Source organism: Copadichromis virginalis, linkage group LG13 (assembly GCF_057382275.1).
Source record: "Copadichromis virginalis isolate Kocher_CV1m ecotype Utaka linkage group LG13, C_Virginalis_male_GT1.1, whole genome shotgun sequence".
Lineage (NCBI taxonomy): Eukaryota > Metazoa > Chordata > Actinopteri > Cichliformes > Cichlidae > Copadichromis > Copadichromis virginalis.
The window spans coordinates 29,558,555-29,579,406 of record NC_140630.1 but is presented as its reverse complement, the minus strand read 5'-3'; the positions used below and the strand labels follow the sequence as shown (position 1 = coordinate 29,579,406).

Here is a 20,852-nt window from a genome sequence, read left to right as displayed (position 1 = left end):
CCGTCCGTCACATCTGATCTAGCCAATGAGAAGCTTCCGTGAAAAAAAGGGGCGGGGTCCAGACGGTTCACTCTCAACTATGCCTCCTCCCTGCCCGGTCGCTCGAGGAAATGCACGGCGCGGTCCACGGGGGTCGTTCCTTCAGGGCTGGAGGTTAAAGTGGGTGGCGGAAGTGCGAGAATGAGGGTGGGCTCATACGTAAAGAAGAGCCACGCAACAGCAGCCGCAAATAAAGAACACGAAAAATTAGAGATAATAGATATCAATTAGGGAGCACCACACGCACAGCCACTGTGTGTTTACATATACACACTGTTATACACAGCAGCCGTATATATAACATATACAGCAGATATGAGTACTGAGCGATACCAAGTAAACACAGGAACAGTGCTGTCACTACCAATACTGATACTTTTAACATATAACGGCGGTAGAGGAGAGCAAGTATGTCATGATTTACGAGATGAATTTGCAAAATTCTGAACACATTTGAATGACCACCAAGTCACTGTGATTCTTTACTTTACACAGTAGTTAATACAACAAAACACACAGCTCAGCTTTTCATGTATGTTGTATCTAGGTTGTAAATGCGCTCGTCTCTAAAGCACTTTTTGTTGGCTTCTGCTGTGAACCTGTCCTTTCTGGGCTTAACTAAGCATCTCTGAGATATCCTATATGTTAAAATTTTAAGTTTTAACATATATTTCAACAGAAATAAGTCTATCAGTAAAAATATATTGGTTTAAAGTTAAGTAAATGTGCAAAATTTTATGACTCTGTAACTTACTTTGGTGTGGCATAAATGGGAACACAGAAAAAAAAACTTATGAAAATACAGGTAGAAGTCAAAAATTTCTTTATTCCTTCACATTTTCCAAAATCATCCAGTAGACCAGATTGAATTCTTTACCAGCCGATTCTGGACCCTATGCCATATGTTTGAGGTGTATTTTCTTAATTTCTGGGGGAGGAAAAAAAAAAATCGTATAAAACAATTTAGTGGGTTACATACTGAACTTAGAGGATCAAAGCAAAGTTATTATTGTTGTAGTACCAGTATCAATCCGATACCACTACCAGCATTGGTATTTATACTTTAATCAGCCCAGCTCCAGTGTTTTCTCTGCTGTTTTGTAGTTGATAGTGTAGGCAATTGGCTATTCTTTATTGAATCTGCAGCTCAGAAAAACATCTGGTATTTGTTCATGACTTTTTTAGCTTTAGAGTTGCCAGTATGCAAGTTCTCAGGTTAAGCTGCCGCACTAAGTCACATTTGCAACCTTTATGACAAGCTGAACGCTCTGTGCAAGCATGAAATTCAAATTGATTTTATATTTCTTCTAGATGATTAGAAAAACAGTACATTTGTGAGAAAGTCTTAGTGAGATTCAAGGTTTTTTAAAGATTACAAATATATTATGTTGAGGAATCAAAATGATGATGGGAAACACAAGGTGAAGGATGAGGTCAGCAGCTAACTTGGGTAAAGATGCTATACCTCATTTTAATATAGTAATGTCAGCATTACACTGCTTCTCACTAAGACAGGATCTGCTTTGTTCATTCCCAGATCTATATTTCAGTTCTTGGACTCCGCTAGAGCAGTTTTGCATCTTATACCAGGCTTTGTTATTATAGTTTCATATTTTCTAATTAGTTTTGATTTCATTTTTGACAATCCAGTTCAGTTGTTATATTAGATGTAAAAAATAATAATAATAACAACAACAACAATCGTATGGGGTAGTTGCCAGAGGAAAGATTTAGGAAATTGTGTCCCCCCCCCCCAATCTAATGATTTTTTTAGTTAACTACTGTAACCTTGGCCCCTTCAGCTCATCTGCTCCCTGACCTGCTTTGGCTTTCTTCCCCATTGCACACAAACAGACTGGATTGTATAGTTACTGGCTCTCATTTATTAATTCCTAGAAGACATTTTTTTACTTCAACGATAAACATTTCCAGGAAATCAAACACGGCACATCAGTTATCATCCAATCCCATCGCTCCCATTACGGCGTTGTCATAGGTGTAATTATAAAATTGAGGAAAAAACAAACCAAACCACAGACAGCACATTGTTTTTAGGGGTTTAATAGGTGTACAGTTGTTTAAAGGAAGTGATAAACACATACAAAAATACCCTTTCAATACATTTTTAGAAACAAACATCTAAACGACCTGTTTTGTTAAATGTTTCTGAACAGTAAAACATGAGTTGTCTGAAACAGAGTGGTGCAGATTCAAAAGACCTACCTGCTATGAATGCTATTTAAAAAATAAGAAAAAAATCAAAAAGAAAAAAAAAAAAAAATCACATGGTACAAATATGCAAATATAAATAAAGTGATAAGAAAACCCCCAAATAATGAAGAATATGCCTTTTGGAAAAAAAACTGTTCTCTGTACATTTAGTTGGGGAAACTGATGCTAGAAAGCCTATGTCCCAACTGTCAACCTGCTCCAATGAAGAGGGCGCCCCATTAGCATCGCTTTACACTTTACTATGTTTATATTTATATATCCTCTGTACTGAAATCAAATGCAAAGACACCCAGCTTCAAGATGGAGGGTTGGGCAAGGCAAGGCAAGAAAGTAGTTATCTCCCGACCCCTCTCCTCACCACCACCACTGCCACTAGTGGCCCCAGGAGATGCCTTTTAAGAACCTCCACAGGAGGCGCAGAGGGTTAACACCCATATAGAAGGGAATTTTGTCTCTCTCCAACACATAAACACAGCCATCTATGCATGCACGCTCACACACAGTCAACCAGATATGCATGCATACACTCACAACTCTTCAAAAAGCTTCGAACCATCTTTTTTGTTTTGTTGGGTTTTTTTTTTCTTGTCACAAAGCACCACAAACTTCCCAAAAGGACATGAAATGCACTCACAACCGGGACCTGGTTTTTATAAGGATCACACTTCACAAGCAAAACCAGACCACAGTGAACAGGTGGAGGGGTGTGTGTGTGTTTGGGAGGGGGTCAAGCAGTATTTCCAAACATTTTGTTTAGTCCTCCTGATGGACTAGAGCGAAATTACTACGTGTCAGACAATCAGCCAATCACAGACATAGAAAGCACTTCGGGGGAGGGGGGGGCGGTGTCTAAACCGTTCAACGCTCACTTTTTTGTGTCGGGACACTTTTCTGACATCTAGGGATTGAACGAACGTGAGCAGAAAAAGTCAGCCTTCTTGTCCAATCAGAGACGGACGGGTGCGACACTGAAGCTCAGACAAATAGAACTATAAGCGTCTGTGGCACTTTGATATGGTTCTGGTGACCGTTCCTGTTGTCATGACAACATTTTCTTGCCCTTACCAGCCCCTGAGAAGCTCTTGTGTTGCCCAAGATCATTTGCGCGCCTACACCTGGAGTCCATGCTGGTCCAATGAGCTGTGGTTTTAGTATCCAGTCACATCCAAGCACACCCTCATTAAACCCTCCCTGCAACCTATGCAGTATCTACTGAAGATATCCAGGGCACTGGACAGTTTGTTTTTGGACAAGCAGTAGAGAAAACAAAGAAAAATTACATTTTTTTTAATATACTTTTTTTCCCCATTTTTAGATAAAACTACAATAGAATGGTCAAAAGTTTTAACGGTGATCTTTTGCTCCTTTTTAAGACAAAAAAAAGTTATGTACATCAACATTTACTGTACAGGTTTCTGTTGAGGACAAAAGAAAATGAAGGAGTAAAAGAAAATCAGCATACACCAGAAATGTGTGTAGCAAGTGCTGATAAATGATCAGGGCCTTTTTTTTTTTCTTTTTTTTTTTTTAAACTGGAAAAAAGGAGACGATGAAATAGAAGGACAGCATGTTTTCCTCTTGTAATGTGTAGATTTCTAAACACAGAGTTAAGAAGAAGAAAAGAAAAGAACAAAAACCTGCTGCTTTAGTTCTCGTGTCATATCTCCGAGACTGCGGGAGGGGGGTTAAACTCCCCTCTGGCTGTGAGTGTGTGACAGCAATGGCCGAATCCCCTATCCACTGGCAAGACTGTAATCTCCAAGTCTGAGGTGAGGTGTCTGTGCTGCTTCACGCTTCAGACTGACTGACCTGAACGCCGCCGCCTGTCCCTGTGTGAAGTCACGTCCTCGGTGTTTGACTTGACTTAAAGCCCCTCACCTCGGTTATCTGTGTGAATCCAGTCTTTGTTGGCAGTTCAAGCTATATGGATTCTGGCCTTTTCTGTTTCTTTCAGCCTTTTGGCCTGTTCCTCCGACGATGGGGAGTGGGGTCTCTTGGAGGCTGCTCCGTTCAGAGGGTCGACTACTCGACTCACTAGCGTGGGGATGGAGCTGCCGATGGGAGGCACCACATGTTTGGATGTCACATGTTCTACAGAGAGAAAGATTGGGACAGAAATGGTGAGTTTTTCCACTAGCCTTTGTATTGTATCTTAGCTTAGCATGTGCTAACAAACTAATGGAGAAATTATGCAATACATTTGGATCTTCATTAATGGATAAGATAAAAAAAAAATCACTTTCTTATATACACACAATACAATCTAATAGATCACAAAGAGTAAAATCTTACTTGACCAACTCAACATCGTAAAGGAAAGCAAAACAAAGCTCTGCTTTTACTTTAAAATGATATGGAAAATGTGGTGTTTAGTGGGGCAAATCAGAAACGCAGCAGGTCGCTAAAGAACACCTGTAGTGAGCAGCACTGCAGATGCACGAGTGTGGTTTGCGATTAGCAGCACTGACGCGTCACCAAAGTCGACAGCTGAGCGGCGCGATGGAAAAAACATCTGAACTAATGTAGTGTGCATCACTCAGAAATGAGTGCAAGATCACCGTTCTGGAGGTCACAATTAATTCTAGGACAGCTGCTGGTAATGTAGGCTGAGGTGATGGTTACCATTTAAAACAAATGCTGTGCTGTAGTGCGGCTTTGGGGTTTGTTACTGCGTTTGCTCCAGCCATTACATGCTGGTTCATAAGTATTTTGTCGAAAAATCTTTAATCCAATGCTACTGCGAGCTGAAAAATAAAAGAATTGGTTGAAGTTGCCTAACCTCATTTTTTTATCTGATTAAAAAGGTTGATCTTTTTAAAGGAGTTGTTCATTTTACTTTAGGGCATGTCTTTGATCCAAGAACCAGGGTTGCTAACCCTGATAACACACATCTGGGTTATTTAGCTCTTTAAAATAAAATTAAATAAATAAATAAATAAATAAATAAATAAAAGCACAGGAGAATTTGATTACAGAAGCTTGATTAAATGATTTGATGCAATTGATGATATATGACCCTATTAATTCTTTGATATTCCACAGGCAGCAGTATGCCATGAGTGTTTTTCAAACAGGTGTCGGATTGTTCTGCCGACCTGTAAATGACCAGATCGCAGGGTGATTAATCTCTTGTCCTTTTAAAGTAAACAAGAAAGGTAAATATAGTCTCTGATAACTGACAGGACGCAGCAGTGACTTTATTACAGGTTTATTAAAAAAATAAATAAAATCTTATGGACATCGCTGCCGTTTGTTTGTTGCTTGTAATTTATTTGATTTCTAATTAATGATGTGCAGTTTTATGAAAAGAAGCTATTGAAACAAATACTCACTTGAGCCAATCACAGGAATGGACATGCCCTTTTCCTCGCTGGCAGCAGGAGCGTCTGTGGTGAGGGCGTCCTCAAACACGGGCGGCTTGGGAGGTGTGATACTGCACAGACACGTTGAAAAACAAGCAGGACAACACATACAGCACATCAGAATTGCATCAGTGAAAGCAGCACTTTCAACTACTAAATGTGATGGGAGAAAAACTCCATACATACAAATAACTGATGAAACTCACTTGTGGCGGTTGAGGGCCAGTTTAATGGAATTTTTCACAACACGACAGCTGTTACTGGCAGGGAGAGGCGAGGAGGCATCAGGCAGCTCCATGCTGGGAAGTCTCTGAGGGAGGAAGAACAACAGCAGTGTTAGAAATCACCTCAAGTCTTTTAATAAGTGATTTAACAAGTAAAGATAAAGAACTTGCTTGTGTTCTTGAGGTATCGATGGTTGGAATGGGCTTTGCCTTTGATCCAGCAAGAGAAGTCTAACGAAGAGAAAATGTAATTTGTTTTTATTGCTTTACATTACTGAGAAAATCCTTTATTATTAACAGTTAACAGAGGCAGACACAGCAGCAGTAACACCTACAATGCTGGATGCTTCTCCGTGTGTTTGGGGGTCAGACGAGGGTGGATATGGTTCTTTGAAGGCAGCGTCATCATTTGACACCACCTGCAGCAGCAAAACACAACAGTGTCAGCATCTGGTCCATTCTTTTAAATATGTCAATAAGTTGTCCAAATGCTTACGTCTGTGTTTTTTGGCCTCTTGGCCGGGTCCTCTTGTGTGGGCGAGTGCGGTCTCTTGGAAGGAGCTCCGTTGACTGAGTCCTCCAGGCCGTTGGGCTCCTCTTTGGGGCTGCTGGTGGCGGTAGGCTTTGTGCTGCTGGTGATGGAGCTGCTGGCTGGTGGGGAAGGAGGCTTTGCTTTAAGAGGAGGTTCTTCAGGATGAGGAGGTGATGGAGTTGGGAAATCAAAAGAGGACATGTTAGAGACCAACTTAACAAGTGCACAGTAACACTTTCTGCATTTCCTTAATTAAAGTATTGCAGTTTAAATCGACATTTCTGTTAGGAAGCAAAGTAAAACATGCATTATACACAGTCCCTGTGTGATTTTATTTTAACTCACTTGTACCAATAACAGGGATGGACATGCCCTGGTCTTTAGCTGCAGCAGCAACAGGAGCAGGAAGAGGAGCAGCAACAGCAGCAGGAGGAGCAGCAGCAGGAGGAGCAGCTGCAACAGGTGCTGGAGAACCCTCCACAAAAAGCTGCTTAGGAGGACTGACGCTGCAAAATGAAGAGCAGAAAACATGACAACAATTTGAAGACAACTGTATTCATGAGGTAAAAGGGGATTAGGAAAAAAAGGACAACACTAACAGTAAAAATTACACACAAGTAGTGCATCATACCTGTCGTCTGTGTCAGATGTAGGCTTGGAGGGTTTGCTGGGCGGGGAGTTAAAGGGAGTCCCTGAGTCTGTGTCTCTGGAGCTGTCCAGGTGACTGCTGTCGAGGGAGAGCCGCTTAGAGCTGCCACCATTAGAACTACGGTTCAACTCTGCTATGCTCTGCGGGAGGACAGATTTGTTAAGGAGGAGAACAAACCTAAAAACAAGACAAGCATCGCAGAGCAACATCTTACTCTCTTTTTCTTCTGCACCACTTCAGGAGGCAGGTACTGATGGAGCTGCTTCTTCTTCACATGTGTTGCTTCAATCTTCATCCCATCCTTCAGCATGTTGATGTTGTTGGCTTGTCTGTACACTGATGTGCACAATGTCACGTTAACATTGACAGGACAGACAACCTCTACAGGTGTATATAAATGTTTGTTAAACATATAAAAATCATACAAATAAGCTCCGGTCATTTCTGCCAATTTACTCAGTGAAACACCCGAGATGTATCTGTGGTATGTTTGTGTCCTTTTTTTAATGTTAAAACTCCATTTACACTAAACATAACAACATAACTACAGCAGCAGAAGCACACAACCTACACACCACTATAAACCACAGTAAATGATTGATTGTTAAAGTTGCAAAAACTAGTGTTTTTTAAAATTTTTTAATAACCATAAAAAACCAAACAAACCCAAAAACATCTCCCCCCACTTTACTTTGCCGTCAGCCCATTTTCAGTGGAGAACTGAACTCATCACCTGCGCTTTTGAAAGCCACCAGATTTGTTTGACTCATACAGAAACTTTACGTTTCAGAGCTGTATGTTACACAGCCGCACGAATGATTCATCACACTGTGTGAATCTGAGTAGTAGGACTCAAAAGCCTAGCTAAAAAAAAACAAACAAAAAACAATCTACTTGTGTATTCTGGAAATAAAACGACTGTTTCTGTGTGGATAGGATGGAGAGAGTGTGTGTATGCTCTGTTGGGAAGGACTGCCGTAAGATATGGTGCAGCAGTAAAAACATTTTTTGCCTTCGCTTCGGTACCATTACTCTCTTCAGCTTTTGCAAACTGCGGACATAGAAAAGACTATAAAGACTAAGCACAACACGGACATCTCATAGGATCCCTTTAAAAAAAACCCTCAACAACAAACATCTGAACTAAACCTTTGGAAAAAGGAGCTAAAATGTTTGGAAAGGTATTTTCTGCAGCAGTTCCATTCAGTTCATTTATAAACTCACCTGTTTTCCCTGATATATACACTAAAGTAGAGCACATGTTAATGCTGAACAAAACAAGCCATTGTCCTTTTTCCTAGAATGTTCGAAAAGATTTAGCAGCAATTTTTCCTTCAGCTCATTTAAAACGCAGAGTGAGGTTAGACCTACCAGTGTCTGTGAAAGACTGGATGTCATATGTCAAGTCTATGTTCACACTCTCTGCATTCTCCACCTTCTTAAAGATGATCCCAATAAACCACATCGACACAAAATCGTTCCTGTTGGAGAAAAACACAAAAAGAGCACGCTCCCTTAGAATATGTCTCGATGTTCTGGTTGAGCGTCTGTGGATGAAGCTGGACTCACTCGTTCCGGTTCTCTTTAGATCCCGGGAATGACTGGGGGTTTACATGAGCCAGGGTAATGTACTCGTTCCTCTCCAGGTTTCCCACCAGAACACGGATCTTTGACTCCACCAGGCCGATCCTGGGGAAAAAAAAACAAACAAAAAAAACAACAACATTAAGACGTGGTCAGGGAGGGTACACCACAAGGCTGTGCTGACAGGCAATGATGTCATCGATCGATGATGGTCACAGTTAAAGGTGATACCTCACCAATCAAGGTGATTTTTATCTATACTTATCTGATGCATGAGAGCCGCATTAAATTCAACCTACAAAGCTGCAGATTCCCGTCAATTCTTCACAGATAACTTATGCTTGCAACACAGCGCGCACACATCTACACTCTGACTCCTGCGTGCTCTGAGGTTGGCGTGTATGTGACGTGGCAACACTGATTCATCAAATAAGAGAAAACAGGAGAATAATTCTGACTGCTCAGCCTCGATTACACTTTCCGCGTCCATGAATCTGGTCTGAACGACGCAAATATGTGCACCCCATGACAGTGGACCCAGGATAACAGTAATGACTGTTATACTACTAATGACAAGTTTGCATGTCAACATACAAACTTTTCTGTGTGTTATAAATGTGACTCTTGCTGCAGCTGCTACGCTTTTTTCCCCTTTGTGTGCATGTATGAGACGTATTGTACGTTATGAATGGTGAACGGCAGCATAATCATAATGGTAGACTTCTCAGGCACCCAGTGGCAATGCAACAGGGGGAAATAGGACGACTACACTATGAAGCAAATCGCCCAGTTACAGTGCACTTGGTACAGTTTTCCAACTGATGTGCAGGACAAACTGTATACGATGGCTGGATATAGTCACTGTAACATCACCCATTAAGTGAAGGCCTGTTTTTGAAGCTTCAAGCTGAGTGTTTTGGCTCTTGCCGCAAATCTCAGAGAAACCTAAGGAAACCGGATGGGGCTCACAATCACAAGTTAGGCCTGCTAAATCCTTGTTTTGGACTTAATCGGACAAAAATGATCATTATACTGTCTTCGATAAGACCTGACACTAGTTGCTGAGACTAAACTCATCAGGAAAGAGTTTACTGAGGTTCTAGATGAAGACCTATACATCTAAACAATTTCACTTTTTGTTTTAAAAAGAACAAAAGTCACACACCGAAGCTACATTCACCTTTTTCATACACACTTTACATAGATGATCCTGTACCATGACTGTAAATACAGATGAAACTAAGCTGGCATGCAAACTGGCAGGCTCAAATGTATCAATTAATATCAAAGACAATGATGGCTGATGGTGATTTACAGATTTAGAGCTCCTGAGCTACTAGATCTTGATCTTTGACACTCACCATTCCAAGTGGTTTTCTTCTGTCGATGCACTGGCAGTGAGAACAATGTAATGTCTGCCACAAAAAAAGAAGAAAATAAATAAAGTTAGACAAGTTATGGTCAGAGTTTACCCTGCTTCTCGCCCTGAGACAGCTGGGATAGACTCCACCCCCCCTCGACCCTAAAAAGGATAAGCGGAAGAGAATGGATGGAAGTTATGCAAATAATAAATCCAGAGGTCCTGAAAGACCTCAGGCTTTCACAGAGACTGGTGTTGGTCTGCTGATGCACTACTGTGCAGTCTTAATGATCTTGTACCAATCCTCAATACCACACCGAGGAGCAAAATCCACAGTTTTTGGGCATCGACAGTCCCACCACTACTCAGGTGACCATTGTAGCTCCAGTAACAGAGCAGCACCAACAGAAAGCCAGCAGAAACTGCGTGTGGGAGGAACATTCATAAACAAAGTGAGTCACCCTAAGTGACCACAGAATGACTCAAATTTGCCCACACCACAGAAACAATAACTTGCTGGGGGGGGGGGGGTGTAGAGCAAGTTGCACTAGTTTGTTTCAGCTGCATAAAGCATTTGTGTTTTTTTAAATATGCACCTGGCAAATTCAAAATGTAGAACAAGCAAAAAGCAAAGGGGAGGGGTGTCCCACACAGGTACACTTACATTGCTATCCTCAGGCGGTTTCAAAAGCACAGACAGAGCACTCACTTGTATTTTTGGAAAAAGTTGGGCGGCTCAAACAGTTTGGACCACTCTGCTTTGCCCTGAAGAATCTCATCTGTGACGCTGAGACCTGTTCATGATAGAACGAAGATGGATTTGATGACTCAGCCCTCGTGTACACCCAGTGTAAATTGGAAAACACTGATGAAGTGACTTCGCAGTGCTACGTTGCTGATTCACTCTTTACCGTATTTGAACTCCTCGCTCATGATGGTACGTGTAGACGTGGAGACGTTGTATGTGGAGTTCTGCTGGGGATAGGCAGGTGTGATGATGGGCATCAGGTGATATCTGTCAGCTGGGTTCACCTAGAATTTAAAAAGGTCGATTAATTAAGGAAAGACGCAGCACAGGGGACTCTTGTTGGGTTCTCTGCAGATCAGGGAGCTGTTGCGTCAGTGCACTCCACCCACCGAGCTGAATGAGAAGATCAATTTCACCACAACCCACACCCACACAAGCAACATAAAGCTAAAGGTACACACATCCCACCCACCCACACAGTACATCCCAATTCACTCTGCTTGCCTTAAATTTCCCTCATTTGCATTTTTTCCCCTCAGGCAATGTGAGGATGGCGGAATTAAAGAAACTATTTCTAAAAAAACAAAAAATAAATAAATAAATAAAATAAAATGGAAAAAAAAAAAAAAAAAGGCTATGAGCCATAACTAATCTTTAACATCAAATGAGAGCTATTCATGTTTGCCAGCATTACAAAACACTTGAAATTTTATGTGCACAATGAGCCTTAACACCAGCTGCATGATAAGCATCACCAAATCTGGATTTAGCCTGTCACAAAAGTGGGACACATTCTTAAGTATCCTGCATATGATTGGTTTTACACTGGATACTTGCTTTTCTGTATTTAAGAGAGAGGGGAGGGCCTACGGCCAAATGCCAACTTACCACCAGGAAATAAACAGTTTGTGCTTTTAACAGTCCACACTGTGATGAATGTCTCAGCGTAAAACAAACATGTGGCATGAATAAAATCTAAATGGTATTTTCAGCCTACAGCTCAGCAGTCGCCAAGTGACTGAACGGAAAGGACACCAATATGCAATTAAAAAGTGTTTATTGCTGAAGGCACACAATAAACATGACACAGTAGTTACAAAGGGCTTGAGTGTTTTCAATTAAGGCAAAAAGCATTTAGTTTGAAAAGAGATTTATAAGCAAAGTTATAAAAACAAACATATGACAGCTGGAAAAGGAAAAGACTGAAAGAGACGAGCTGCTCCTGCTCTGACTGTAAGAGAACAGGCTCAATACCCCCTCTCATCAACTCTGCAGCACCCCCTGGTGTAAGGATGCGATCACCTACAGTCATTTTACATTCAAAAACAATTTGTTTTTTTACATCAAAACGCAAAATTAGGAGGCCACGTTCATTTAAAAGCCACCAAACCACCAAATACTGTTCATTAAAAACCACCTAAACTATCACAGGAACAACAAATGTTCAGACGAAAAGATTTTTTTCAAATCCCGAGAAAGTTTGATTAAATGTTCTTTATTTTTACACAGATCCAAGTCATTTATTAATAGCTTCAATGTCTTCTTCAGTTTAAGTAATTTCCCATGGCTCTGTGAGGTTGACAAGATAGAACAGAGTTACATTTGCAAAAAAAAAAAGTCTCAATATGTCCTGAAATATTCTGTACACACACCATTGCCCCACTCAGCCCTACCACTTATGGTACGGTTACCATATGTATACTAGCGCTAGAAGGTACGAAGGGCTTAGTCTCCAAAATAAATGAGACTCCCATAAAAAAAGATTTCAGCTCTATTCTGTATCTAATGCACTTTCTATTGTAGGGGTGTGTTATCTGACAAGACGTCCATGTGGGAAGTCTTCCTTCCTCCAAACTGCTCTGCTCTGGGAGGCCTCCTCCGAGCAGAGTTAAGAGCACTGGAGCTCATGAGTGGGACCCAATCAATGTCGTGGTCACGTGAGGACATAGGGATGAGGAGACATGAAATAAGAGATGTGAAATGTACCTACACACTAGCTGTCGAGCCAAATTTAAAAAACACACCAACAAACTTATCACATCTCCATCCAGATAGCTTTACCAGTGTCTACACAGCAATACATGTGCAAAACAGAGGGCATAACAATACCATAAGAAGGTAAAACACTGGTGTAATACTCACTCTCGGGTCCCACACAGGCAAATTTAAATTACTATCCTCAGGCTGTTTCAAAAGCACCGGATTCGGCCACTCCCTACAAAAGGAAGGTAATGAATGCAGTAAATAAATATATTTGGGCTGTGAGACGCTGCCAAAAAGCAGAAGACGATAAGTTGCAGAATCTCACCATTTAGAGAAAACCAAGAAGAACTTATGGACAAGTGTGGCAGCAACAGCGTTGGGGTAGAGCTGGCAGGTCCTGGCTACCAACATAGCCCATGACACTCCACCCAGAAAGCCCAGCATGTTGGAGTAGATTCCTCGACCTGCAGCCACAGGAAATGTTACAGGTTATTGAGAAGAGCATCACTAACCACTCTGAGTTATACACTGACATGTGAGAAAAACAGGAGGAGCGCTTTTGTAGTAATAATAATAAAAAATTGGATCTATATAGCGCTTTTCAAGGCACCCAAAGCGCTTTACAATGCCACTATTCATTCACTCTCACATTCACACACTGGTGGAGGCAGCTACAGTTGTAGCCACAGCTGCCCTGGGCAGACTGACAGAAGCCAGGCTGCCATATCGCGCCATCGGCCCCTCTGGCCTTATGTGATAGTAAACACAAATGTTTACATAAAGGATTTGCAGACACGTGACCGCTTACCACGTGGCATTAACTTATCGGCCATTTCGGACATGTAATTAGCCTGAAACATAGTGAAAAACCTACACCACATATAGATGAGACACACTATAGCAGCTATGAATAAACAAACAAGTGTATATACTCTCTCAGAGGAAGTGAAACACTTTGTGACAAGCATCTTGCTCGTTATGTGGAGAAACTTGGCAGCGAAGAGCTGAAGATGGATGTTAACTTCCCCTCTCCTGGCGTTCTCCCCAACATCACACCACACGATTTATATCAAACATTATATTGAACGAGATAAACATTCAAACTTTTGTCGACTTGTATATCAGTATTTTGTGTCAAGATGGGTAACAAACTCTAGTTACTGGACTGTAGTCACTGGATCAAGTGGACCACGATATTGATATTGGCACCTCTCTGTGCATTATCCCTTACATTATCAATGGGTCAACGTAGCTCATTTCTGATTAACGACAGTCACACTGAGATGAATTGTTGAGGATATCTGTAATTTTCCGTCAGTAAGTGCTGCTGTTATTTCCTGTTTGCTGCCATTTATGGTTGTTCCTGAAACTTTGGATCTTATGTGGGCAGATTCGAACTTAGAACATAAACTCTGGTGATTTGAGAATGTAATCAAAGTTTTGATCAGAGGGAAAGCAGTTAAAAGTCTTTGGACGCTAGAGTCTAATGTTAGCTGGCATGATGTTAGCTTGTGATGTTATATTGTTGTTTAGCCATCTCTTGTCAGCTGTCCAGAAACGGGAGGGTCACATGTCTGATCTGGTACCGTTAACCAATTGCAACAATATAGAGATTAAACTAAGTTTGTTCACATAGGATTACTCATGTTATAACCCTAACTTGGGGCGATCGTTGGCAGTTAGTCTTGTAATCGGAAGGTTGCCGGTTCGAGCCCCGGCTCTGACAGTCTCGGTCGTTGTGTCCTTGGGCAAGACACTTCACCCGTTGCCTACTGGTGGTGGTCAGAGGGCCCGGTGGCGCCAGTGTCCGGCAGCCTCGCCTCTGTCAGTGCGCCCCAGGGTGGCTGTGGCTACAATGTAGCTGCCATCACCAGTGTGTGAATGGGTGGATAACTGAATGTAGTGTAAAGCGCTCTGGGCTCCTTAGGGACTAAGTAAAGCGCTATATAAATACAGGCCATTTACCATTTAACTTCAACTCAGGAGTGAAGCTTAAGATGAGGAGGGTGAGAAGCTGAGTGTAGTGGTGAAGAAGGCAGATGAAGATAATAATAATAAAATAAATTTAAAAAAAAAAACAAAACGAGATAATACATGTAAAAATTTTAAATAGTCAAATATTGTTTCAAACAAACACTGGTGATTTTAAAAATTCAAGTAACTTATATTTGTTACGCCATTATACTGTTTATTTGATGCCTGTATCCAATTTCTATTTAAACTACTTGAGTAATTAGACATGATTGCTAACGCTTATTATGGCCAATATGGCAGCTCTCAAGCGATGTGTGCATGACGCCACGTCCTAAACCTCTATACAGGATACACAACCCAAGTGCAAATAAATACAATAAACGCAAACAACGGCAAACACATAGAAAGTGCAAGCACACATACGTTTTGCCCAGAGTTTGATGGCTCTCAGTGTCAGTCTGAAGTTCTCTTTGTTCGGCACCAGGTACAAAATTTCATCAGTTACTCGACAACCTGTAAGAAAAAAAAAAGGCAGTGTTACAGTTGTGGAAATTACCATTAGGAAAACTTTGGAGATGTGTCAGTTTTAACTTAAAGCCTCAGATCAGCAGTGACCACTGAGCGCACCATTAAGGCTGCGGATACATCGAATGTCCAAGTTTCTCAAGATGGAGTCTCCCCTCAGGTCCAGGTTGTCTGGAATGGATTGTAAGGCCAATCTGGCAAAAAGCAGGTCAATCTGCTCACACAGAGACATAAAACATTAGAGATAAAAATGTTTGCGTCATGGGATTAACCCTTCATACTTGTTGAAATGGGAAACATGACCAAAGCAACATGGCACAAAGTACCCTGCAGCAAGCATGTTACCAACACAGTAGTGTAATTAGTTTACTTTAATCAGTATGCATGCACTGATGTAATCATGATTATCATTTGGGTGACAATGAAACTCACCTCAATTCCATCAAATTTGAATTTTATCACTGGTACAAAAGCATCCTCAACAGCCTTGAGGGAGTAGAGAACAAACAAGAGGCCTCATCAACAACAAAGGACATCTGAGGACACTGTAGGTCAGTCTGCCCCCCCCGCTGTGTCAACAAGACTTACCCTGAGATCTTTAATCTCTTCATGCTGTTTCAATTTCTCAAAGAAAGACTGGAAAAAGTCTGTTCTTTCTACATGCCGTGGAGCCACACATAAGGCATCAATATCAGCTCCTGTAAGGAGGAGTTACTTTGATCAGTGTCATCTGGATTGATCAGCAGGATAAAGGGTTGATGAATCAAATGATAGTAAAGTTGATTCAGTCAAGATTACATGATAAAACGTTATGGTTTAAAGCACAGACTTAGGAAATACTAAACTAGGTATGTAAACATCCAAAGAAGTTCTGCAACTATTGAGCACAACAGGCCTAATGACTGCTCATGTTTAGTGTAGAAAATGTTATGGGTTTAGAGGAAGTAGCAATGTTCAAGGTGACTAAATTACTGAACATTTACATGAGGGGAAAAAAAACCTGCCAAGGGGACTAGAAAGGAAGAACACACAGGGAACATTCAAACCTGAGCAGATTTTTAACAAAGGAGTTTAAATATTGACCATGTTGATGAAAATGTTTTGATAAACAGTTGGAATTTTTGAATCACTTAAGAGACAATTTGTGGCCAGCATAACAGAAACTGTCGCATCAGTTTGTCGAACAGCAATGCCCTTCCTCTGTTTATTACACAAATTTCAAATATAAATTGAATTTTAGCACTACAATAATAAAATCCGTTGCTTTCTCAGTCTACTTGATGGTGCTATTGGTTTTTTTTCTAGTAAAGTCAGCAGAGGCAACTGTAGGTGTGTGGAAGGAAGTTGGGAAAACATTTTTGTAACACTTTTATAAGAGTGAGACATGAGATTGATGTGATACATGATTTGAAAGTGTCATATGGCAGTAAAATAGAAGAAATCTACAATAGAATTCTACGAAGATCCCAAGATGGAAAAACAAACAAAACCAAAACAAAATCAAACACACTGTGCACCCTTAGCTTAACAGAACTATCTCCAAATTTGCTCAGGATGGTGGAACTTGGGTACGCGATGCTGCAATGTTTGTGACCATAACAGCTCATTATCTCACACAGGACTGGTAACTGCTGTCTCACATTAAAACACCAATGCATAACAGTAGTTCACACGTGATTGCATTAAGTTGGACTAAACTGTAATACAGATCAGGCTGTCATACGTGACATCGCAGGTTTTTAATGACAGCATGTTTGCACTACATTTTCATTCCGCAGCAACTAAAATTACTGAAATGAAAGACAAAGAACTTCATTTGCAGTTTTGCAATATCTGATTGCTCATTACTAAGAAAAATATTTACAATTACAATAATATATAATATATATATAATATATTATAATATATAATATATAATGTGGGGCAGGGATAGCTCAGTAGGTAAAGTGGTCGCCCCATGATCGGAAGGTCGGCGGTTCGAATCCACTTAACGGCTACCCTGAGGTACCCCTGAGCAAGGTACCGTCCCTACACACTGCTCCCCGGGCGCCTGCTTAGTGGGCTGCCCACTGCTTCACAGAGTGAATGGGTCAAATGCAGAGAAAAACAAGTAATTTCCCCATGGGGATCAATAAAGTATCCATTATTATTATTATTATCATTATTATTATTATATATCAATATATAATATATTCTGTCCGAGAAAGCAAAAGGTTGAAATATAAAATACTGCAAAGTTTACATGCTAACCAGGTAACTTTAAAAAATGAGAAGAGTGCAAATCACTATTATACTCTTGTATTTAAATAAAGATTTTACCCTTTTGTCACACTGGCCAGCTGTTTAAAACAATGGCAGACTCAAACCACATTCACACCAGTGTTTGTTTACCCAGTTTTCTGACCCCAAAACTAGCCTTTTCAAAACCACTCAATAGCACAGGAACATGACAATGACAGCGACAGCCTTGTGTTTCAGTGCCGTCAGGGAGAGCTGAGCTTTTCAAAAACAATGTTGCACACCTGCTTGTACAGGGTTCTGCAATAGGTGGTAATAATGCTCAGCTAACACGCTCTTTTTGTGCCAAAAGAACCAGCCAATCATCATACACTACAGGTTTCACGTTGACAAGATGTTAAATTATTAGAGTAACAGATACACATACCTTTTGTGTGCACTCCAAGTCGGTATGAACCAAATGTAAATATCTTGCCCCCAACACAGCTAATAGCTGATGGTGGAAGGTTCTGTAGAGCAGAGATAAGAAACTGAAGTCAGTATGACTTTTAAAAAAACAGAAGAAAGTGTTAGTGTCACTTTAGTGTCTGATTAGACAGTTTAAGATTAAACACTTCATAAAGCACTAAGCCCCATCATCTTCACACAAGACGGGGAATACACTTGGTTGGAAACGTAGAGAGATGCAGACACCAAAGACCATTTGTGCTTTACTGCACAGGTATTTATTATTTTGTAGTGCAGCTGAGTAGTCACAAAAATTGGCAGGCATGTGGATGTCGTCATATGGCTCTGCATATTTGTGGACGAGGAAACTTTAAAGCAAAGATTATACTCTGCTGGTTCAATAGACACCTGTTATTTATTCTTTAAAGGGTGCTTGCGTAGTTGGTGTGTCTGTAGCACAGTGTTTCTGTGGGGTCACAAATAAAGTGCTAAACACATGGACATCTGCAGTGATACTCATGCATTGTTGATAAAGCTCATTTCAATTGAGCGCTTTCCCCTGTTAATCCAATAATTAATGTCACACAACTATAGAGAGTGGGAAATTCTGTAAAACTCTGCAAAAATTTTGCCTAACTCAATAAACAGTTAAAAAAACAAAAAACAAAAACAAGCATTAGACAGTAGAACAGCCCTAGTCTTAAATGGGATTTATGGCCCAGTGGTGGTGGTGCGGTCACTGTCCACTCCAGGCCTGCAGACAGGTTTGTCATCAGCGTAGTGGAGGTAGTGTACAGAGTATGTGGTAGAATTGATCTGTGGGCCACTCTTGCTTGTAAGATTGTTGTTCCTCCAGAAACAGAGAAGATCAAACTTCTGATGCACAAAGAGCTGAAGTGAAACCAAATGTTAAAAAAAAAGAAAAGAAAAAAAGTAGTGCCTACAGTAGCTAGGGTCTGTGTATTTCATGCTGTATTTTTTTTCTTTTTATCTTCGAATTCTTTTTCCACAGTTCACCCGTTCCCAGCGAACTCCACTGTTGCTCCCTTCTCTATTCTGGCCCACTTGTCAACTAATCAAGAGTAGGATGACACATCACCCACTTCCAGCGACAGGCAATCAGGACTTTGGAGGAGTGTGTGGAAGCAAATATGATTTAGGACAGTAGGTTTGGGGTGGGTGAACAACCCCCAAACAGAGATGCGCAAACAGGCAGACAAATTTTTGGGACCGTAAATCTCAGTTCAGCATGACCATAAAATGAACTCTGGGGGTGGAAACTGGTAATAGGGTTAGAAATCATTCAGCTTCCCAAGCAGAACCTACCTTTAACTCACTGATCTCTGCAATCCATTCTTTAACAAAGTTATTCAGCTTCCCAAGAACTGCAAGTCTGAAAAGAAAGACTTTTTAGCTGACACTTCTTTCACAATCCTTCATTTCCACAAATTCATTGAGAGAGTGAAAATGATTTTCACAAGGTCACCTGTCCTAAGAGTTTACATGCCCATGTACATTCACTTAGTTAATGTGCACATCAAATAAAATGCAGACAATAGATATCAGAGAGGCTTAGTCTAAATGCTTATAGCTCTTCAAATCATAGGTTTGTAATCAACATATTCAAAAACTGTATTGTGGTGATTGGTATATTATTAACAAAGAAAGAGGGAGAGAGAACATGCATTCCTCACCTATGGTTGAGTTCTTCTTCATCTTCAAACACTCCAAAAGGTTTCATTGCATCGCAGAGCTTCTTGGTGTAGTGGTGGTCTATTTCTCGTGGGGGCGCGAGGCTAATCGCAGAGGTGATGCCATAGTGTTTCTGAGGCTGCTGCCCACTAGGCATGGTGCTGCGATAAACGTGGTACAACAGATCAAAAAGCAGATACTACACCACCACTTAGCACACTTTTTTTAAGTTTCAAGCTCAGTAAGAACAAGACATGAACCATTCCCCAACGCGTTAACAAGACTTTAATAAACACCAGTCGGGTTTTGCAGTTAGCTTGTTCTGTTGCCGCGAACACTATACTGTGTAAACACTCCACAGACAGCAACCTGATTAAATCACATCTCCCACACACAGCAAGCTTTAAATCCATAGTTGTGTGCAATGTCGAACTTGGAAAGCGAGTTGACCAAGACAGCAAATTTAAAAAGTGCCACTATTCAACCTCTCCTTACAGCGTGCGAGCGTTAGCAGAGATGCTACAAACACGACGGGAAGCTAACAATTTGGCTAATTTAGCAAGTTGGCAAAACGTTAGCCGGATGCTACGGAAGAATTGGTTTAAGTAACGACTCGACAGAAAGACATTTTAAAAGTTGTCATTTTCCCAAATAAAACCAACAAGTGGAAACTATGCGGGTATTTTGACACATTTACTCTGCAGTTTCCCACCAGCGACAAAGCGGGACAGCCAGCAACCGAAGGCTGCAGGCCTTGTTGTGACAGTTTGCTAACGTTAGCCTTTAGCCTATTCTTCAGAATAGTCTTAAACGCGGGCAAAATCATTCATGAGGAAAAAATGTGTCACATGCATAACTTACCTTGACATTTCTTTCATGACACTCTAAAAAGCTTGCGCTGTTTTTCTGCTGCAAATCCGTAAAAAACACAAAGAAAGTCAGCAAGTGGAAATGATAACAGCCTCGACCTGATTACAACAATGGTCACTTTCCAGAAAGCAGTTCAAAGCTTCCCAGTGAACCGGAATTAGTTCTTATGTGTGAACATATCGGTTCGTGTCTCTGAAAGAATATTTATATCTAATTAATCCGCAAAAAGCAAGGACGTTTCGGTTTCTATCAGCTAAACACACGTCCAAATGTTATATGGAATTTTTTGAACCCCAAATTACAAATGTGACGGTGTTTGCTGAGACAACTGCGTGCAGCACGCTGAGCAGAAGGCACCGCCTCAGTGAGGCCACAAATCACGTGACCACCGAG

At 40.9% G+C, this 20,852-nt stretch overlaps 1 protein-coding gene across 1 annotated transcript; it reads right to left on the bottom strand.

Annotated features, from left to right (window-relative positions):
• Window positions 1-1,899: 1,899 nt before the first annotated feature.
• On the bottom strand, window positions 1,900-20,807 carry papolg (poly(A) polymerase gamma). The gene is made up of 24 exons (XM_085478400.1): window positions 20,451-20,807; window positions 19,592-19,750; window positions 19,224-19,290; window positions 17,878-17,959; window positions 15,801-15,910; window positions 15,645-15,698; window positions 15,315-15,426; window positions 15,111-15,200; window positions 13,039-13,177; window positions 12,873-12,945; window positions 10,894-11,014; window positions 10,692-10,776; window positions 9,984-10,037; window positions 8,608-8,727; window positions 8,410-8,519; window positions 7,253-7,374; window positions 7,021-7,178; window positions 6,735-6,895; window positions 6,354-6,544; window positions 6,193-6,276; window positions 6,029-6,088; window positions 5,840-5,943; window positions 5,604-5,704; window positions 1,900-4,362 (listed from the first exon to the last, which is right to left on the bottom strand). Exons 1-24 carry the CDS (start codon window positions 20,465-20,467, stop codon window positions 4,187-4,189), a joined length of 2,550 nt encoding a protein of 849 aa, XP_085334526.1. The 5' UTR covers window positions 20,468-20,807; the 3' UTR covers window positions 1,900-4,186.
• Window positions 20,808-20,852: the final 45 nt, after the last annotated feature.

What these genes read in the sequence shown, in the direction of transcription:
- papolg (XM_085478400.1), bottom strand. An exon ending in TCTAAAGAGAACCGGAACGA is followed by an intron (nt 8,520 to 8,607) that starts GTGAGTCCAGCT and finishes TTTCTCCAACAG; the next exon opens with GAACGATTTTGTGTCGATGT. An exon ending in CATTCCTGTGATTGGCTCAA is followed by an intron (nt 4,363 to 5,603) that starts GTGAGTATTTGT and finishes TTCTCTCTGTAG; the next exon opens with AACATGTGACATCCAAACAT.